General features: G+C 40.4%; 1 protein-coding gene across 2 annotated transcripts in view; it reads left to right on the forward strand.

Moving 5' to 3' along the window:
* The window catches only part of Dync1i1 (dynein cytoplasmic 1 intermediate chain 1), a 290,802-nt gene that overhangs the window by 20,916 nt on the left and 247,698 nt on the right, over positions 1 to 22,188 (forward strand). Inside the window, exons 1-4 of one of the 2 annotated variants that reach the window (XM_028779148.1) lie at positions 3,976 to 4,048; positions 9,534 to 9,650; positions 18,146 to 18,260; positions 20,868 to 20,958. In XM_028779148.1, the coding sequence (XP_028634981.1) occupies positions 9,543 to 9,650; positions 18,146 to 18,260; positions 20,868 to 20,958 (314 nt within the window). In that variant the 5' untranslated portion in view covers positions 3,976 to 4,048; positions 9,534 to 9,542. Of the gene's footprint in view, positions 1 to 3,975; positions 4,049 to 9,533; positions 9,651 to 18,145; positions 18,261 to 20,867; positions 20,959 to 22,188 lie in introns of those variants that run through there. The other variant, XM_028779147.1, reaches the window with a different exon arrangement.

The following is a 22,188-nucleotide window of genomic DNA, read 5'->3' on the forward strand; positions in this document are numbered from 1 at the left end:
AGACTGATATTTTTCAACTTTTTGGCAATGATAACAATGGCTTTCGGGTCCTTTAAGATTGAAGAGCTCTCATCCCGACTCTGTTAACTGGATGAGAACAGATACCCTATGGATTGATTTTGTTCTCTAATATAATGAGCCTCTGGGCTGAGTGCTTGAGTCTCTCCTGTCTAATGTACTGCAATTTCCAATGCTCAAATTTCATCTTAAGCAGGCAATTTGGCTGCTCAGAATCAGGAAGCAAAGAAAAATGAACTACTGCTAGTCCACGGCATGACAGTCATAAACATATCTCAGAAATTCATTGTGAACAATGAAAAGGCTTACTTTGAAAATATTGCCTCACTTCATAGTTAAGAACTTCTATGAATACAGTTGAAAGATACATAGAAACAATATAGATGTTCAAAGTTCTGTGTCTATATAGAGATGAAATCGTTGTCTGTTGAAGAAGATAGATTCTTCCTAGGCAGATAAAAATCATGCAGTCCTGAAGACCACTCAGTATTGGTTTTCATGATGTGCTTGCAAGTCTCACAGGCAAAGGCTGTCATTGCAAATCACATGTTCTGCCATGAGGAGGTGGTAGAAAGAACTGAACTGAAAGTGTACCAAATAATGACCACTCCAAAAGCCTTTTAAGAAGGCTTTTCTTTGGCTTGATATGTGTGTGCATGTGCTGAGAGAAGACAGTGAATGGGGACACAGAAAGGTTTTTGTTTAGGTATTTGGAGTGATTACCAGAACCTGTTAAAGTAGACAAGAGCTCTACCACGGAGCTATGTCCCCAGCACATGAAAAGGCTTCCTGGTTCGTATCCCTTACCTCTTGCCTTGGTAGCAAATGAGACATCTTTCGCATGCAGTGCTATGGGAAATTTTTCTCAAGGCCTCATTCTCCCTTTCTATTATTCGTCACTCTGTGTGTTCAAGATCATAAATCTTCCTGGAACTTCTGTACTGTCTTCTGTTGTATAATTCCTGTACCCAATCTTATTTCTTTGCTTCATTGTTATATACTGTATCTTTCCCTTACTTATTTTCTTAACACAAAGAGCTCAAGTTTGTTCTTTTGGGTTATAACTTATGTAGTGACATTTTTATTAAGTGGATATCTCTGCAAGCTTTAGAATCAACTCCATGTTACTAGAAGCAGGTTGAGTAAGAGTGCAGCTTGGAAATCTTGTTCAGGCTCCAACACGTACTTAATGTTATAAGTGTCAAATCTATTTTCATAATACCTAAATAAACACTAAGATAAAGAACACTGTCATTTTTTCATTGTAATGATATTTGCAGGGCAGTGAAAGAAATCTTGAGTTTAATTGCTTGTGCCTAAGTATGACTCAAGGCAGGGGCACCACACAGCTAGTGATGGCAGAAAACTCCATTGCTGTGTAATCACAGCTTGAAAAGAAACCCAAGTGTGCTTAAGACTGGTCTTCATGAGCACAAGCACAAATATTCTTGAACATTCCTTCTTTGGAGAAAATACAATTATGTGGCAAAGAAAATGCAAAACTTAGCTGTTGCCTACCAACATTTAGTGGTTGTCATAAGAAAAAGTCCTTGTTTTGATAGTTTGAATTGCCTTTCCCCCAATCAATACAATCAATCTCTCTCTCTCTCTCTCTCTCTCTCTCTCTCTCTCTCTCTCTCTCTCTCTCTCTCTCTCTCTCTCTCTTGCTTTGAAACAGCAAACTGACAGACTATGAATTTGGGGCTTCAAAAATTCAACAAACCAAAATGATTTAGAAATAAATGGAAAAAATTGTGAGCTCAGAACACAGTACACAGAACAGTAGTTAGAGAAAATGAGGTCCCTGAGGAAAAGTTCTCATAGAACTAAATATGATTTTTTTTTCTTACTTGGCTACCTCGGGGAAGGGCCAAGATATCCTTGGTGCTCAGCAGTAAAGCTCTTGCCTGGCAAAGGGATACAGACATGGCATGGGCAAGGGACTGATTTGGGGAGTTATTTTTCTAAAAGGTCCATTCCTGAGCTTGTCTCTAGGAGAGTGCAGCTGTCTATAATGTTTTGCTAATGATAAAATTTGAGCTACTAAGTACACAATAAAATTGAAGGAGCTTTGACCTGCCACAACCATGAACTTGAAAGTTCAACAATACCTAGAAAGTTTTATGAAGACATTGGTAGTGACAGTCTTCAGTTTGGATTCTTGGATACTTCACAATGAAGTGTGTCAACAGTTGGGAAAGTTTGCAAAATTCACTATTCTCCATTTATCGAGTTTTCCCCAAATAACAATTATATGACATTAGAAAATTAAATCACACATTGCTAAAAGATTCATTCAAAGGGCAAGATAGACCTGTGAACTTGAGTGTGAGGAAAGTTCAGTGCACACAATATTTATTGGTTGATGAGATTTCTATGTGCATTGCAGCTAACCTTCAAGGAACTGTGCTAGATGTTGACTTTTGGTGTAAAATCAAAGAAAGCCCACAATTACCTGAAGAAATTACTTGAGTCCTTCTTCCTTAGACTGCATATCTAAGAGAGGCCAGATTTTTTTTTCATATGCTTCAACAAAAACAACAGGTCACAACAGTCTACAGAGATGCAACTAGGAGAATCCACTGGCATTCTATTTAGATATTTAAAATATATCTGAAAAACATTAAAATGTTCTACTCTTTTTAATGTTTTTGTCTTAGAAGACAACAGTTTTAAAATAAAAATGTTGCATTTATTGTTCTAAAATTAATTATTAAGCATCTTTACATTTTATTAGCTTTAATAGTTAACATGGTTCATGTTAATCGATAGGACCCAAATAACCAAAGGCTGTTAAGGTACTTGATATTTTGTAGGACCATTTTTATAAGGAGGGTATAAGCAGGTACATCCAATAAAATGTTTGAGAACTTCTCTTGAACAGTATCACTGGGCCTGGATACTGTCCGATCATGAAATAAATACCTTTAGTATTCTCGCAGTCTACTGGTTGGGTGTAAACATTTAGAAAATGAACTAGAGAGGTGGTTCAGTTGATAAAGAACTTGCCTTGGGGACCTGAGATCAGTTTCCTGAATCTGCACTGAAAAATATCACAACTCACCAAAGACTGGGCATGGTGACATGTCTATAATCCCAGAGCTCAAGCAGTAGACAGGCAGATCCCTGGAGCTCCCTGCCTAGCCAGCCAAGCATACTTGATGAACTCCAGGCTGGCATACAGACCCAGCACCTGAAAAAAAGTGGGTAGTACTTAAGGAATGACCATAGATATTATGCTCTGGCCTCCATATACGCCTGTGCACACACACACTCAGTTTTAGAAATGACACTGGGGATTTAGCTCCATGGTAGAGCATTTGCCTCTCATGTGCAAGGCTCTGAGATCCTTGTTCGGTGCTACAGCTACTCCAAAAATACTAAACATCCTTTGTAAATCATTTAAGCCCACTCTTACCTGAAATATGTTTGTTTTCTGTTGTTTTACTGTGAGGTGTAGTTATGAAAATGGCTTCATGTTGTGGTTGGTATCATCGCTTGGTTTCCCATCTGAGTGGGCTAAGCTGTACTCCACGAGAAGCCAGGCAGGTGCAATAAGCCTGTCAATGATCAGATTTCTTACACATACCCTGTGGCAGATGGAAAGTCCAATACCCAATAGTGAGGAGCTAAGGAGGGCAACTGTTCTCAGGCAGGAAACGAGAATTCACTGTCGTGTGTTTTTTCAATGCCTCTGGCAACAGCTAGGCATGACTTAAGCCTTATAGAATTCAACCTTAAGCTTAAAAATACATTTGGGTAGGCCAGCATTAGAAATGGAATCTCCAGCTGCTGCCAACCTAGACAGCCAAAGGAAATAGAGGTCTTGTATTGTTCAGAAGCTCAGCCTTGGGAGGGGCTGTTACTGGGCAGCTGTGTAAACTGAGCTAATCCTGTGGCTTCTTGGTTCTAAGTGGGAATGAACCATAAGGTCGTGAACAAATGGGAACGCAAAGGTGTTGGGTCATATTCCTGCACGCTGAAGGTTTGCATTTCCCCGTGGGTATGGATAGACGTAAGAACGGAACAGGTGATGGCAGGGGAGTTTGGGGAGTCATGACCTGGACTGTACTTTCCTTCCTGCCTTGGGCTTTATCTTTTTCTTTCACTTTCTCATTTCCTCTTTCCCTCTTCTCCCATTCTGTCCTCTGTTGAAGCTCACCCTCCTTGGGGGCAAATGGGTGGTACAGAGTAGGATGTCTGCCCCTGTTGTTACCTGATTCCTATGTTCACAGAGGAATTGATTAAGTCACTGCATTTAATGCATTTAACTTTTAAAATAGATTTTTTTTCTTGGTGTCACACCTCTCACCAACTCTTTTGCTTCTCCTTCATTTGTAAACTCTTGCGGGTGGAGATCTTTCCGTCCTGCCCTCCCTTCCCTAATTGGCTCAGAATTTCAAGTACAGGGATTGATGTTCCTGGCTCCTGGGCTTCTGATATTAAATCAGTAATGGGCTATGCCTGTAAGGTGTATACCTATTCTTCTGGCAGTGATTGTTGGAATCTCTGAATGATGAAGTAGAGTGCAACAGGGGGTGTGAGTCGGGATGCTCATGATAATTAATACTCCTAATAATTGATAAAAATAGAAATAAAAAGAAGTGGGTGTTTTAGTTTGAGGGACTATTGCTGTGATCAAACACCATGACCAAAGTAACTGGGGAGGAGAGGGTCTATTTGGCTTACACTTCCCCACAGCACTGTTCATCAGCAAGGGAAGTCAGGGCAGGAACCTGAAGGTAGGAACTGATGCAGAGGCCATGGAGGGGTGCTGCTCACTGGCTTGCTCATCATGATTTGCTCAGCCTGCCTTCTTACAGGACCCAGGACCACCAGTCCAGGGGTGTTACCACCCACCATATGGGCTGCACTCTCCCCCATCAATAACTAATTTTTAAAATTCCTCTGCAACGTTGCCACTGCCCGATCTTGTGGAGGCATTTTCTTAATTGAAGTTCCCTCCTCTCAAATGACTTTAGCTTGTGTCAAGTTGACATAAACCATCCAGGACAGGGGTGGAGGTAAAGGAGTGTTGGAAGAAGAGAAACAAACCCCTGTGAGCGTTTAATATCTGTCAGGCACTGTTAGGAGAACTTTGCTTACGTTGGGGCATTAATTGAGATAAAAAACATGGCAGTTTGCCTTGACCATGCACAACAGGAGCCAAAGTGATCAAACCTGCATTCCTAAAACCTGTGAATGGAACTGAGTTTGTGTGTGTGTGTGTGTGTGTGTGTGTGTGTGTGTAACATATATAAAACTATCATGATAGTTAACATGAGGCAGGAGCTCAAGAATGGACCAAGGAACAAAACAGGCATCAGAGATAGTTGGAATCTGAAAACCATCGAACTGGTTGGTGATTGATGTTTGGAATCCAGACCACATGGGGTAGATGGTAGAACTTTAAACTCTCTGTTTTGGAGTCAGTGTCATTAGGTAGAGGAAAAAACAGAAAAGGTGATGCGGGCTTTTGATTCATCATATAGAAATTGGAAGCTCTGGGGGTGCAGGAGATGTGGGAGGCTGAAGAATTATGGGAAGGGTGCGTTTGGCCATGGACACAAGGAAAAGGGGTGAAATGAGGTGAGGGAATGAAACTGCTACTGTGAGCGGAGCAGGCGTGGGGGTGGGGTGAATCAACTGATCCCAGAATGGATGGAGCTGAGTCTAAGTCAGCCGCGGTTGGCCCTCAGCCCAGTGGAGGCGAGCCGTGAATTGGATAATGGGTGAGAGGATATGCTATGATTAGACAGGGAAAAGCCCGTCCTCGGAGATGTGTATGATATGTCTTCCCGACCTTTTGCCATCTGTAAGTGGAAACGACAAGCTTTTCAAGTGTGTGAAGTGACCATTAGTGAGCATGGGTGACTCCGACTCACATTTTTTTGGACTGAGAGTGTCAGAATCACCATGGGGCTCTTTACCTCACTTACCTCAAATTTTGTGTCTCATCCTACCCCCAGATGCTCTGTTTGATGTGCAGGGAGATACAGAAGGTGGGGCTGACAAGGCTCCTCAGAAATCCTGTGGAGGTCAGTGCTGACACTACATTGAAGCCACTGTGTAAGGAAGACATCACACAATGTGTGAAAGCCCATTCATTTTCCAAACCTTTTATGAGACACTCTATTGAGGTTTCTTATTCCCCTGGGGGTTGATGCTAAGTGTCTAGCTTGGAATGGATCCAAAAATCGATACAGAGTTAGGCCCTCTAGAGTTGAGTCCTTCCACAGTGTGGCTCGCCCACACTTAAAAAGATGAGCTTTCATACTTGTCTGCTTAATTCACTTTTTCTTATAGTCTCCCTGGTGCTTTTTGGATAGTCTTAATAGTCTTTGTTCTACGGCTTACAATACTATCGTTAGTAATTAGTGGTGGCAGACATACCTGTCTGCCTGCCTGCTCTGGGCTGCTTCCTTAACCTTGTACCTTGCTCAGAAGACAAGCACATTCTTCCTATGGTTGAGCTTTGCAGCTGTGTTGGCCTGCATATGACTGAACTTGTTGATAGTCAGTTGTGGGTTGAGAATGAGCTCATGGGACGTTCTATCCCTCTACACTGAACTGTTGGTTACTCATGGGTTCTAAGGAGGAACAGCCAATGTCTTCAGTTGTGTATGTACTGGTGAGCCCATCAGATACCAGTGGATAATGGCAAACTCTTCGTCACACAGGAAACCCTGGTTAAAATTAGAGGGTCATAAAGCAAAGGAAAAAGGCTTGGAGGTGAGAGATTTGTTAGAAGGACAAAGAGTTGTTGGCATAGGATGGGAGAGAGATAAGAGAAGACAGTGGATGAGAGTAATCAGAATGCATTTTATATATATATATATATATATATATATATATATATATATATATATATGAGTGTGTGTGTGTGTGTGTTTATACATTGTATGTATACAAGAAATTGTTAAAGAAGAAAATCAATAAAGAAAAACATCACAACCAATATAGGATTTTTTGGAATGTGATTTATTCCAGCTGATGATAATCCGTAGCTAAAGTGGTGCCAGGTGATTTTGCCTGGGAAGAACATAGGAAATAGTTGGGGAGAGATGGAGAAATGGGAAAACTGGGTGCTCTAGAAGTTTCCCCTGTCTGCTTTGAGCTCAGGACAACATGGCTATTGCTTGGTGATTTTCATATTTATGTATTTTACTGTGATCACAGAAAAATTTCAGGTGCATCGATTCCAATAGATTAGTCTCCACTGGCTAAGAGCATGGTAACTTCCCAGACAGCTTTCATAAATAACGCCAGCAGTATAATGCCATCAGTATAACGCCAGCAGTATTCCCCCTGCCAAACGTCTCACATCTTGGGGGCTGAACAGTGTTAGCCACCAGTATTTTACTGATGAACTTTTGTTAATTCTGTCACATTCCAAACAATGAAAGAAAAGAGTAAAGCTCAAAACATGTAGCCGTTTAGATCTATGGTCTAAACGTCACCAACTATCAGCTAGAGTTAGTGTGAACAGGCTACCTTGAGCAGGGACTTCCTCTCTGCTCTCCTCCTCGGACTATCTCCATGCCTATGGATTTGGGACTCAGATTTAAAGTCTTCTGCAGATGAAGGACTTCAAGCTTTATTCCAGAGCTTCAGCCCCTGGCCTCTCTTTTGATATTTTGATGTATCAACTGTGTGGCTATGATTTCTGTCCATCAATTGCCAAATGTTGGTGTGCTCAAAGGTTGCTAGTTGTGTACAAATTAAACTTTTCTGTTATTTGTTTCCCTTCTGGATTTCTCCTTCCATTCTCTGTGCCATCTTCTTTGCTCTCTTGAAGCTAAATTGTTGTAGACTATTTCTCTTTTTCCTTCCATATCCCTTAGTCCCCCTTGAAGGACTTCATCCTCTGGCTATACATGACACAATCCCAGTGCTGACCCTAATTCCACTTCCTTCCCAGCAGGTGCAGGGGAATCAGTGCAATGCTGGCAGCCATCTCCTGGAAGTTTGCCTAATTTCTAGTGTCTGCTCCTATTGTCATACAGGCAGGGAGAAGTATAGGATTGAGCAACTTCCTTCTTTAGTTTGTCCACTTCTCTTTCAGAAAGCTGCTGTGATTGGTTGTCTCCCACTTCTATCAAATAGAAGTCTTTTTTTTTCCTGATCCTCTCAGGCTTCTCCTCTATGCACATACACACTTGAGCTGAAGTTTATAGTTCTTTGCCTGGATTCCTCAAGTTCAAGTTCTACTAACTCCACTCTGCTCACTGTGATCTGTTCTCCCAGATCTTTGCTATGTATTATTCATTTATTTTGGTGGGCACGTCTTTGAGGTTAAACTTCAGGGCTAGGATGTATAGAGTGGATCATAGTACGTGAAAGTTTGAATTTGGTTTCCACCATGCAGTGGCTGGACAGCCTTCATTTCTATGGGTTTCCTCCTTGCTTGTTTCCAGAACGGAAGAGTGTATGATCTTTGGTAACTAATAATAGTCTTCTCCAAATTTCTTGTATTTGAAAATGCTTTGGCCCCATTATCATAAACACTGCCATGAAAACATTAAGGTTAAGCCTTGGGGCTGGAGAGATAGCTTAGCAGTGAGGGTATTTGCTGCTAACACAGAGGACCCAGGTTCAAGTCCCAGTACCCACATGGTTCGCTATCACCTGAAAATCTAGATCCAGAGAATCCGATACCCTCTTTTAACTTCTGCAGACTCAATGAATGCCTGTGGTACACATATATGCATGCAGGCAAAACAATCATACACATAAAATAAGTGGTTTTTTTAAGTGATAAACAAAATTAAACCTTATTTGGATGAATTTTCCTCAGAATTCAACACAGAGTCAACTCCTATTTCTTGTGTACATCAATGCCCTTTACTTTGAGTGAGGTCAGTACCAAAATAAGACTATTACACTCAGTATGCAAATGAACATTTATAGAAATAGTGTTATTTGGGAGATGAAATTAAGTGTGACAGATTGGGAGGAGTTTAGAGGGAAAAAAGATTAGCATGTCGGGTCTTCAGCAGCTGTCTTCCGAGAGGCATGTAACGGTAGCCAAAATGAAATTTCCCTACGCTCCTCGGAGGACTGTTTATCCCGTCCATAGAAATCTGAGCAGGGCACACTCTAGGGTTCCTGACAGCCTATTTTCTTTGTGCATCGTGGAGATGAATTGCTCCATTAGCATCTAAACTCGAAGTCATCATGAGGCTTCTTTTTCAACCCTCTCTCCTTTTGTTTATCTGTGAAGAAACTTGGACAGAAAATGTGTTGCTTCCCTGGAAGTCAGTTGATATTCTTTTTCAACCCAGATGACAACGAATTTCTTTAGTTACTTATGGATGCATAATAGAAAAAGAATCACACTATGCTAGAGCAAACCTAGGTTCTTTTTTCTGATTCTTCTGCACAGACTAACTAATACAACCTATTATTGCTCCAAAGTCACATTTGCAAGCTGCACTTTCTTTTGAGTGATTCTGTAATGATAATACAAGTAAGATTACATAGTCTCTCACTTTCTCTCTCTCCTTTTCTCTAAGGAAGCAAAGATGTCTGACAAGAGCGACCTAAAAGCTGAGCTGGAGCGCAAAAAGCAGCGCTTAGCGCAGATAAGAGAGGAGAAGAAGCGGAAGGAAGAGGAGAGGAAAAAGAAAGAGGTGAGGCTGGAATCGGGTTGCTGGAGGGTAAAAGGATCACTGGGGTCTAAGAAACCAGTTACATGGGCAAGCAAGACCTCCTTTGAGAATTCGCACGAAGTTTGAGTAAAATGTGTGTGCATATCTATACACTCTGAAGAGGAAGTTCATTTCTACAGAGTAAGTAAGTGATGTCAGGCATGACCCAAGCAGTGGATGGTGCATGGCTCAAAAGTCCTCAAGCCTAGGTTCACTCTAGAATTAAATAGAACTCTGGAAGTGGACTGTGATCCCTCTGCTAGTGGCTGTTCTTTAATCTTTCTGGGATTTGTCCTTCTAGCCTTACATTGGGAAAAATGATTTTCTTACTTCATGGAAGTACTAGGATTAGAATGACCTTCCCTCCAGCTGCCTGGAACCTAAGATAGAGTTTATACTTGTGTTAGTTTTAAGGGAAAAATTCTTCCTCTGTACTAATTTCTATGTACTTATTTTTGTAAGAAACTACCAGTACAATTATTTTAGAAGATAAAATAGAGAACAGGGCCATTGGATTTCAGGTTAATCTTACACACAGTGCACTTCTGCTGGTCAGTAAAGATCCTTGGCCCGGGGCAGTGAGTTAGGGTAGGAAGGTGAATGCATAGCATAGAATAGTGTCAGCTGTTATGGCATTAGGGGGTTTTAGAGACCTTCTGCTGTGGCTCTTCTTCATGTCACCACACAGCGAGGACCCAGAGGCTAGACAGCTTTTCTCCTGGTAAACTCAGGGGTCGAAGACTATTGATCCCAAATTCAAAGCCTGTCTGTCATATATCTTCTTCTCTCACCTCAACCCAAGAAGTGATTTATCCTTTTCCTCTCCAATTTGCTGGGACAGTTTAGAAATGGTGCATTTGATGAACAAAAGCCAGATGGCAAAGATAGTTGTCAATAGTTTTCTAGGAAGAAATCTTTGTACAGCATGATATCCCTGCAATAAGAGAAACCAGAACTTCTCCCCACAGAGTTTTTTTTTTTTCGGAAAAAAATGTATTTTGGTGCCTCATGATCTAAATAGATGATGCTTCATTCTACAAATTTAAGAAAGTAAAATAGCAGATTTACAAGGTTTATTAATTTCCAACAAAGAAAGACGTAATTGCAGTTGCAGTTTAGCCTTCTGGCTTCTCCCACCTCTCTGCACCTTACACTTTGATTGATGTGATAGTGTGTGTGTCCTTGATCTTCTGCATAATGGCTTTCCCTGCAAGATCTTTGCTGTTATGTATGCAGGTTGTGGGTGAAATAGAGGTGAGAACTGACATGGATGGCTATTCATTTGTACAGGAAGCCCAAAAAGGCATTAGGTAATTATGTTTCCCTTCTCTCAAACGTCAACAGTTACTGTATCTTTAAAGCACCTGCTATTCCTTGCTAATAATGGGTTTCCGTTTAAACTGACATTCTAACATCCAAATTGAATTTCATGGAATTACTATGAAGAATGATGTGATATAAGAAATCTGGTTCAAAATTAGTCTGTCTATTCCATCATTTTCATTTTATACATTTTGGGAGAATTGTGGACCAACAAGCTGATCAAGGCAGCTTTCTTTTACTTATTTAATTATTATTATTTATTATTATTTATTATTATTATTATCATTATTATTATTATTGGTACACCAAGCAGTTTTGCAAAGCAAAGGTCTCACCTCCTGCAGAGTAAAGATTGCTCCGGGAGCCTGGGAGGCAGGTAGTACTTCTGGCCTCCATATGCCTCTAGAATCCGAGCTACAGAAGATCTTACTCTCTTTATTCCTTAACTGACAGGGTAGCTCAAAGTCACAGGGGCAATTCAAAGTCCTTCACTCTGATCTTGATCCATTCAGAAGGTTCAAATAAGCAGGGCTCAATTTTGGGTTGCCCTGGCTATAATGTGTTTAAAGCATACCTTGGCTTTAAGTATCCTCTCTGCACAATCTATCATCCCTCAGGAAGCTCTTTCAGTTGTATCATTTAAACATCTGTTTAAAATTTTAAAGACATCTCTTTGTTTATTTGGTGAGTGACTAGGTCGGGGCTACAGTAAATGTGTGGAGCTCCTCCACTCCTTCCACCACGTGGGTCCTAGTGATTGAACTTAAGACAATCGGGCTACGTATAGAAGGGTTTACTTACATTTCCAGAGAGATAAGAGCCCATCACCATCATGGCAGGTGGGGAGGGAACAGGACAACAGGAAAAGGTGATAGCTCTCAGCTCTCAGGGTTAGTGGAGTCTTTTGAAACCTCAAGGCCCACCTTCAGTGACACACTTCCTCCAGCAAGACTATACCCCTATGCCTCCCCAAATAGTGTCGTCAACTGAGGAGCACGTATTCAAGCCTGTCTGTATGGGTGACATCTCATTAAAACCGCTATCCCCATGGAGCCACCAGTTCGTTTAAATATCCTTTGCAGACAGTCTGGCTCCATTTGTTTTGAGCAGTCAGTGTCAGCAGACAGATGGTATTAAGCCTGCTTTCATACAGCAGCTTTTGCATTGTATGTGGCTCATAAACTTGGTTCTGGCTTTACAGAATGGCCTTTAGTGTGAACCTCTGAGTACTTGTCTTCCTGACAGAGTTCTGTATAGACTCCAAAAGCTAGTAGAGCGAAACAAGTCAGTGAATCCTAATAACCTTTCTCATTGTTGTGACCAAGTACCTGACAAAGGCCACTTAAGGAAGAAGGGATTGTTTGTTTCTGGTTAAAGCCTTTCCAGGTGGGAAAGACATGGTGGCAAATGCTGCTTCTGTTGTGACAGGAGCATGAGGCATCTCCTCACACTATGTCCACAGTTAGACAGAGAGATGAATGGTGGTACCCCATTTGCGTTCTCCTTTTGATTCAGCTTGGAACACCAGTCCATCATGGGATAGTGCTGCACACACTCGGCCCAGGTTGTTCTCTCTGGACACACCCTCACTGACATCCCCGTGTGTCTCTCAGGTGATTGTAAGTTCCCTCATGACACCAATCAAGATTATGCACCACAGTGAGAAACAGTTCTTACAGTGCTTCTGAGGTCAGTGGTGAGGAACTGAGGGGCCATTAGATGGATTCACACAGATCCTTTGATCAGGATGCTACCTTAGAATCTGAGTTTCCTCATGAGCCTATGATATCTTAATGATTTGTTTATTTTTAAAGTGTGAGTGTGTGTGTGTGTGTGTGTGTGTGTGTGTGTGTTCGCACGCGTGCACCACTGGATGTGAGTCCTGGGAGCCAAACTTGGCTCAGTACTCTTAGCTGCTGAGCTATCCCTCCAGCCCAGAAGTTACAGTACTTTATATATGAAAAAAAAAGTAACTAATTAATTTTGATCTTTTTTTTCAAATGAAGAAATAAGCTCCATGTACAAAAGACTTGCTCTCTTTTGTCTCTGGCTTTACGGAGTAGCCTGTCGCCAGCTGCCTCATCCTAACTCAGGTCTTGGGGATCATTCTGTTCCCACAGGTAAAAAGGATCATCATGGTTTGGAGAAGTATAACACAACTCTTTTCTGCCTCACTTCTATTCTCTCTAAAAGCCACATCCCAGCCGGAATAACCTCCCGTTTAAGTATCCTGTCGGTGATATTCTTGAGGAGTATTTCTTGCTTTGGATTTTATTTTTCAGATCTGAAAATGTCTGCACGTGTAACTTTGGAAATGTGTTCGGAGACTTAAGTTTACACATGAAATTCATGTGCTTTATAAACACTTTGTACAGGTAGGCTAGAGATGTTTTATGCAATGTTTAAAATAATCTTTTTTTAAAACCAAATTTCATTTTGTGGCATTCTGCGAGATATCAGAATATTTTGCATTTCAACTTGGAGAGGCTCGATCTGTATGTACAATTCCTTTATGGACCACACTCTCTTGATGGCAAGTTTGCTCTGTTCCTCTCATATCCTTCACCTGCTCATTAATTCTGTACACCCACACATCTTTCTGTTGTCATCTCTGATGTCCTTCACTATGGAAATCTACCTCTGACCCCTCTAAATACAGGAAGGGATAGGGATATATGCTGTTTTGTTTTTTTAATTTTGTGTCTAACACGTTTTTCCGTATAGTATATGCCCAACAAAAAAATAGACATGATAGCTGTTTGAGGGAGATACTGAAGACTCTGATCTCCATGTTATAAAATCCTGAAGCAGTCCATCCTGCAGATTCCCGTGTAATCTCTGACCTCAAATTTATGGAGCGCTTGCATCGACTGCCACCATTCCTGATCCCTGAGCTAAGATGTTCTGATTTTTGTGTTGTTTAAAAGTAGTTGGAAGTTGGCTTAAGAATTTAAGTTTGATGTTGTTTAAACTTTATTTAGACCCATATTTTAAATGAAACAAACGGATTCTGAATTAAAAAGGAACAAAGTACCCTTTGGTGCAAACCTGGGTGCCTTCCTGTCTGTGACGATGAAGAGAAGAGGGGATCAGGGCCACCAGGGTAGATTATCCCCAACAGTGGAGAAAATTGCACAGAAAAAAACTCACTTTCTGCTTTCTTAGATGCCAGTTGCTTTCCTGGCTATGGTATTCCGGCTGAAATCTGATTTAAAAATAAATATAGTGGCCAGCATTTAAGAGGCGAGACAGGCCCAATTTCATGAAAACTTGGCTTCAGTGCAGTGAGGTGAACTTAATGGGGGCCACTCTGAAGTTTTACTCTGACTTTGGTCTTAGGCTGAATTGCTGGAAACAGGGACAGATTGAGGCTTTCACCCAGTCTTCACCTGTTCCCTAATGAATGAGGAACTGTCTTTGAAAAGGAATTGACAACTCCTCACAGCTGGCAAATTTTCTTTCTTTGATTATCCTCTCTAGACCTCAGCTGTGATTACGCCTCACAAACAAAAATATAGTTTGCTGGGAAAGGCAACTTTTGGGTCTTTAATTACTAGTGATGCTAAATCAGCCCACGGTGAGTTATTAAAACATGGCAGTGTTCTGTATAGTTCATACTAGAGAGAATCATAAAGTTTATCACTAGGCCACTAGCCTCAGTCTCTTTGAAGAAATTATACTTTGTTTTGTTTAATGTGCTGAGTGATAACTTGCTTGTTTCTGATAAACTCTGGTTATTTAATTGCACAACTCTTCTGGTCAGCTTTGGGTATTGATAGCTTTCCTAAGCTTTTGTAAGCCTAAGAAACTAGATAAACACTTATTCTCAGTATATTCCAGTTTGTTGATTTGTTTCTTAAGAATTAAAAGAAATATAGAGCTGGAGGGATGACAAGGCCAAAAAGCACTTGATCCTCAAACCAGATAACCTGAGGACAATCTCTGGAAGCCACTTAGAAACCCTGCTGTGGTATCCTAGAGCACACAGCATCTAGAAACTATAAGAGAGACTCTGACTCAACAAGGTAAAAGGAGAGGATTGTCATCCAAAAGTTCCATTCTGACCCCTATACTCAAACTGTGTGATATGCAGGCACACCCCCAATCACACGCACATACACAATACAACACACACAACACACATACAACACACGCATACACACAACACGCACACATAGACACACACACACATCAACACACATCCACGCACACACACACACAGAGTCAGAGAGATAGAGACAGAGAGACAGAGACAGACAGAGACAGAGAGGTATACATATTAGTAGATAAATAATAGAAGTGTGGGACTGAGATGGCTCAGCAAGTGTGGGCACTTGCCACCAAGCATGTTCACCTGAATTTGAGCCCCAGATTTCTCTTGCTGGAAGGAGAGAAACAACTCCTGCAAGCTTTCCGTTGACCTCTGCATCCATGCCATGACACGTGCCCAACCCCATCTCTGCAGTCCCACACACCTAAATAAATAAATGTAAAAAGTTAATCTTGTAAAGTAAGACAAAGCAGACAATGAGTGCAATACACACTTAGTACAGAGGAAGTGAAAGTTTGGGGTGGGGAGACTGTTTTTGTACAATGTCTGTTGTCCATGTTGACAGATAATTTGGCCTCTATTATGTTTCTTGAAGGCACATCATTTTTAAAATCAAGATAAATCTCAAACCCCAAGCCAGAGCTTTACCTTTTCACACAGGATGCCTATGGGAGAAAGTTTGGTCTGCTGTGCCCAAGTGCCTTTAAAGGGGGAGATTAGACAGATCATTTTCATTTCCTCTGTGAAGTCTTCCCTAGTACCCAGAATTTCCATGGATACTGTCTTCCTTCAATACATTTTTGTTGAAAGAAATGGCTTTTGTGAGCTCTGAGTTTCTAGGTTTCTAAATATCTCCTTTTCACAGGAGTATTGTGAAGGAAGAGGTCCCTAAATGGAATGTAGTTGAAAGAAATTAACCTAAGAAAGACTTTTACCATAAAACAATGCCTGCTCAAGTCAGATATTAATTCATTCATCAAACACATTTTTATTATGTATTATATCCCAGGAACTGATCCAGGTCTGAACACCTGGTGGTGAACAGAACAACTGTGATGCTCTAAGTAAAACCGAGAGTTCAGTTAGGCTAAACCCGTCTCTGAAATACCACACTATTACGTGTAGCAATACTAGGGTGTATTTTACATTCTTTAAGGTCTTCTTAACCTGCATTTCAATAGCAGCTCTCGCACATGTATTTTCTTTCGTCTCTCCCTCCCCAACACATCCTCCTTTTTAACTGTATAAAAAGTGAACATGGCTGGAGAGCCTCATCCTCACGGTCGTTTTTTTTTCTCAGCCCCATCTTTGCTTGCTGTGCACACTGGCATTGGAATATGCTTCAGTTGTTTAAATATCACAATTGGAAAAGAGCGTGTGTTTTAGCATCATCACAGACTGAGACAGAATTGCCTTTTAAGAATGGAGAGTGTCGTGAAAAGGCTGAAATCTTCTAAGACTCTGTTCAGCTCTATTTAGATCTCAAATGACAGTTCTCTCCCTAATGACAGATAGACTGCACCAATTGAAGTGCACTTTAAGGCCAAGATGAATAGTGTTGAACCCTGAGCTATGTACAGATACACACTGGTCTTATAATAAAGTTGGAGGATACTGTCTGAGGCAAGCCAAAACTCCCTGCATTATTCTGTCTCAGGCACATAGAAATTAATTTTGCTCATTGAGGCAATATACCCACTACGATGTTCAATACCAATGAAGATTAAAAGATGCCTGAAAATTAATAGGATAGTTGGCTTGATAGGCTTCAAGAGAGGTTTACATAAAGATTGCTTGTGAAGTAGATACTAGTGTTCTCCTGGTGTGGAACTGGGCAATGACATTATCAAGTATATAGATGTAGTTGGGGGCAATCATCCTGTATGAGGAAATTCAGACATTATCAGTGGTTGTATGCTTGGGGTCTTTGCGTATGAGTGTTCCATTTGAGATACCCATAGAAGTCAAGAAATGAGTTAGGGGTTATGGGGAGGGGGCAGATTCAAAGGTTGGGAGACAGGATATAATGGGGTAATAATGAAACATAAATAGTTACATGGAGTGAGGAATCAGAGGGCAGATAGAGGAAGCACTATCAGGAGGGATGAGAGATAAGCCCTAAAGTTTCTTGACCTTTTATAGCTACCATTTTAGTTTGTCACAATCCCATAAAAAGCACAAATGAGGCATAAAATCTGACTTGAGTCTTCAAGTTGTGTTCTAGATAATTCATAAAAGAAACTCCTAAGAAGAGTTTTGTTTTGTTTTATTTGCACTACGTTTTCCTAGAAAGTATTGTGAGTTAATGTGTTAATGGCTCCTGTGGAAATCTGAATCTAGTTTTTTTTGGTTTGTTTTTGTTTTGTTTTTTTTTAAATAAAAAGAACCACAGCAATAATGTATTAGCAGGCTTCCGCCATGATGAGCTTCTATCACCAATACAAATGGTAAAATTTATAGTTACTAATTTCTATAAATAGCCTTACTTTTTACTTTTCGGCTAGATTACAGAAATTTATATTTCTGTAATGTGAGCATTACTAAGAGGTGCTGACCAGGAACCAGTGTCCCAGCAGGAACATAGAGGCCAAAACAGACAAGATTTACTTTTACAATAATATTTAGTAATACTTTACAATATATACAATACTTTACAATAATAATACTTTCAGAAATAGTTTGCCTTGATGGTTCCTTTCAAAACCCCAAGAGGAAGTTTCTCATTTTATTTCTAATTATTGTATTTTACTTGTTTTGTGTATGCGTTTTTCGTGGGGCACACAAGTGGGTACATTTTCTACCATACAGGTTCTAGAACTCAAACTTGGGGAGTCAGGCTTGGATGCAGGTGCCCTTCCGCGCATCTTATGAGCCTGGAAAACTTTCACCTCATGTGATAACAGTTGGAGAAAGTCCTCAACCAAAAAAGAGAGTCCTTGTCAGTTATTAACTGAGCTGTTAAGGTGGTTTTCATCCTCCACATATAACTATATCTATGTAGCGGTCTGCCTGGCCTTTGCTCCAGACGTTTTCTACTTCATCGATGAAACGCTTGCCCTTTAGTTAAGTCACTAACTTTCCTTGCTGATATCAAATCCTTTAGGCTGATATGCAGCAGAAGAAAGAGCCTGTTCAAGATGACTCTGATCTGGATCGCAAACGACGAGAGACAGAAGCTTTGCTTCAGAGTATTGGGATATCACCGGAGCCCCCTCTAGGTATTTCTGCAAGCTTGAGTTACTACACCTCTTGTGTAGATATACCACATCCAGTGACACTGTGCTTTTAACTGTTTGTTTTATTGTTGCTTTCTATGCTTAAAAAAACCTAGGGCTTACTGTCCTAGTTGCATGTATTTGTTAGAACTGAGGGGGCTGGAAGGAGGTGGGAATGATGCTTACAGAGTCATTAGCAGATGCTAATGTTATACTGGCTGATTATATGTTCATAATTTTCCCTTGTGTCACTGGCAGATTCATTTAAATCATTTATATATGTAGAAGAAATCTTGGGATTTTTAAGCAGTAAATTGTTCTTTGTTTCTATTGGTGAATCCCAACCTCTATTTGCCTCTACAGATAATGTTAATCTTGTTATAAATACCATGAACACTATAGACATAGAATTTTTCCGTGGTCAAAATAGAATGTTCAGTGGGAAATTCGTTTAAATGTACTTGGCTCATGTGTATCTTGATGTCATTGTTAACTGACATTCTACTGCAGTGCCCCCTCCTTCAACTCAGCCATTTCTAGTTGATTGTCCATGAAGTCTTTTGTCATGGAGGTCTGGGCATAGATTAATTTTTTATTTTATTTGTTAAAGGTAGTTTGCATGAGCTTATTCTGCCACTATCTTGTGTATCTTTCATGGGTTGTTTTATTTTTCCTTGATTTATTTATCTTCCATACATCTGAAAATAATCTGAAGGTGTCTGTAAGACTACATAATATCCAACACATTAAAAATAAAACCATTTAAATGATGCATAGGAATAAATACTATATCAGGGCCATTAAAAATGCTTCATTTTTGGAAGAATGCTTCATTCCATTCTTGGATTCTATATTAAAACAGAATTCCTTTTATTCTCATAGATATTTAAATTAAGAAAAAAATTACCTATGTGAAGTAATTATGGCTCTCAATATAAATAAGAAAGAGAATATATCCAACTGAAAATTAAGTATTGATAAATATGATTTAGTGCATAAAACTAAAATATTACTAAAAATCATGAGTCTCTCTCAATTGCATGTAAAAAATCATGTAGCCATTGCTATAATCAGCTCTCATAAAGTTAGATTTTGTTTAACTTCTTATTATGTATGCAAGGTGTAATCTGCAGGGGATTCGGCTGTTGGATCTTCTCTGAGAAGTTGGCAAACCTCTTTGTACTTAGCTGACATGTGATGTAAATTAGACATCTATCGATCAATGATATTTCGGCTTCAAAATAGTCTGAAATGTTGTAGTTGCTATGTCAACACTGGTTAAACCCAGTAGAGGTATATCTGATCATCCCTTGCCCTGCATAAAGCTTGTGATTAAATTTTAAAAACAAAATATCTGAACATCCCCATCTGCAACTACCTTCTCAGCTACCCATGAATCCTTTCCACTGGGGCCATTTTTCATCTCTCTCTTCAGCTTTTCCCCTAACTTAGCATGCAGGGTCATCAGGGAATTAATTGAAGAGCCACAAGGAAATGCCCAGTTCCTTGGCAATTCTGCCATTGTCGTGCAGAATTTGAGGGGGGAGACAATAAAATCCTGCTAAACCTTTTACCCTAAATAAAAGGAAATTGCATGTGATTGAAAGCAAATGGGATTCCTTGTTCATGTATTGAAGCTTCTTTCTGCACATGGCTTCCTTGGCATGTGTGATGAATCCCCTGAGTTGGCTGGCCTGGAGCCATCTTGCCTATTTGGTGCAGTAAGTGGCTGATGAACATTTGGCTTGGATGTGGAGGTTGGAGAAAGAAAACCCATTTCTCTTTCCTTTGTTTTGCTTTGTTTTCCCTTTGTTATCCTTGCTCAGATTGTCAGCTGATCCGAATCTCTGAGCATCTTTCTTTCTCCCTCCCCCACGGTGGCAGGTCACTTCTGTTCATGTGTCAGCATCTACGAGGGCTGCCAGGGACAAAGGAAAACAAGTCCCAAGTGAAGGAGAAAGTAGGGTGGGATGAAACCATTCATTAAATGTAAAAATAAAGCAGGCTGGCATTTTCTTTTGTTTTGAAAGAGATTTTTAAATTACCAGGCTCTACATTTACCCTTCCCCTCTGTCATACAATCTTAGCACCAAGTTTTTTATCCACCATGAACCCACACGTTTCTCTCCAACTTAGACACTGAACAGATCTCTCACCACTCTTGGGATTTAAAATTATTTAGGCTCATCCATTTCATAACGTTTAAAGTTTTATAGACACCTCATTTTTTTAAATAGGTCACATCTATACTAACAAAATAAAGTGAAGAATTAGAATGAGCTGGATAGTTCCTACTGAAGCAATGTGGGTTGAACTATCTGGATAGCTATTGTAGTTCTCCATTTTACTTCGTTAGCTGGCCATGGCCCTGGACTCCCTAAGTTAACTCTGTCTAAATTCATTTCAGACTTTCATTTTCCAAAATATGAAAAATTCACTTGACTTTCTTCCTTTTTCTTTCCTTTTTTTTTCTTTATCCCATCTCTATCTCTCCTGGCCATACAACCACTTTAATTTGGGCCCGTTTGTTTTGATTTGTCTGACACTGCTCTTCCTCAGTGCAGCCGCTGCATTTTTTAACATGGGATACCTGTTATTTTCATTATTTAGTCCCAACCCCTATGTCTCCCTCTTCGAAATCAGTGAGCACTCCCAGTGAAGCTGGAAGCCAAGACTCGGGCGATCTGGGGCCATTAACAAGGTAAGAATTGTCCTTCTAAAAGGCCATGATGGTATGTCAATGTTGCAAGAGAACGCTGTTGAAATGCCTTTGAATGTGCATGCACCTGTTATATTCTCCCCCATGCTTAATTCATGCTGAATTGCAATATTTCGTGACAGAATGGTTCTTGTGACCACTGGAAATAACAGTACCATCCTGCCTTGAGTTGTCTTATGAAGACCATGCGTCTTCCCTGATCAACATCCCCATTACCTTAGGCCTGAGGGAAACAGGGAAGGACCAAAGTTCCAATGATCATATTCTCAGCTTCTCATTGTTCAATTTGACTTGGTTTCTAACCCTACTCTTCATTTCTCAAGCATCTAGTTTATATGAGAACTGACAAAAGGAAAAACTGATTCATCAAAGCTTTGTTTTTGTTATGAATTTTAGCAAGTGTTCATTGCGGTTCCTGAGGGGAGTCAGTGACCAAACTTGTATTACACTCTGCATTCAGAGACGTCTGAGACAGGATGTGGGCATGCTCTAATTGGAGCACTTGAAGGGATGTCTATAAAGGAGAGGGGTGGAGGGAAGAAAGGTGCTATGATATAGTCACGTCTCTGTCGTGATCGGGTTCAATGTTGATTGTATTCTCCGGGATTCCCATATGCAGATGTGCCCATGAGGGTGATGTGTGTGAATGTGGAGATTTGTGACACGCAATCAGCCAGCACCACACTGCTCAGATGGAAGCTGGTCTTCCTCCTAATTCAAGGCATTTGAGCTCTATAGCAACATGGATTCAATTTGTCAACATCTCCTAGGTTTTCACAGAAAGCTAGAAATTCCTTTCAGCAAAAGAAGACATGAGCCTGTGACCTATGGCTGGCAGCAAGTGACCTCTTGTTGTGATTCTTAATATGGGGGCGGGGTTTATAAAATATTTGAATCAAGCTTCAAATAAAGGAAAGAGCCACCCTCCACACTGCACTCAAGACAAGCTAGCCTTTTGGTTGTCAATGTACCTTTCAACCTTTCTCTACCCATGGATCTTTCTAACTACCATATGCTCTCTAAGAGAGAAAGATGCAAAATTTGGCACTTTTATTTTTCCAAACAATTCATTTTCATATGCATTTTCTTCTGAAAGTATACACTATTTTCATAGAGACCAGAGCAATTTGATTGGGAAAACTGTGGCTAAGCAGAAAATAAAGGCACATTCTTAAATCCGAACACTCAAAAGGCTGAGGCAGGAGGATCCTG

Source organism: Grammomys surdaster, unplaced genomic scaffold, assembly GCF_004785775.1.
Source record: "Grammomys surdaster isolate TR1022 unplaced genomic scaffold, NIH_TR_1.0 345, whole genome shotgun sequence".
Classification (NCBI taxonomy): Eukaryota; Metazoa; Chordata; class Mammalia; order Rodentia; family Muridae; genus Grammomys; species Grammomys surdaster.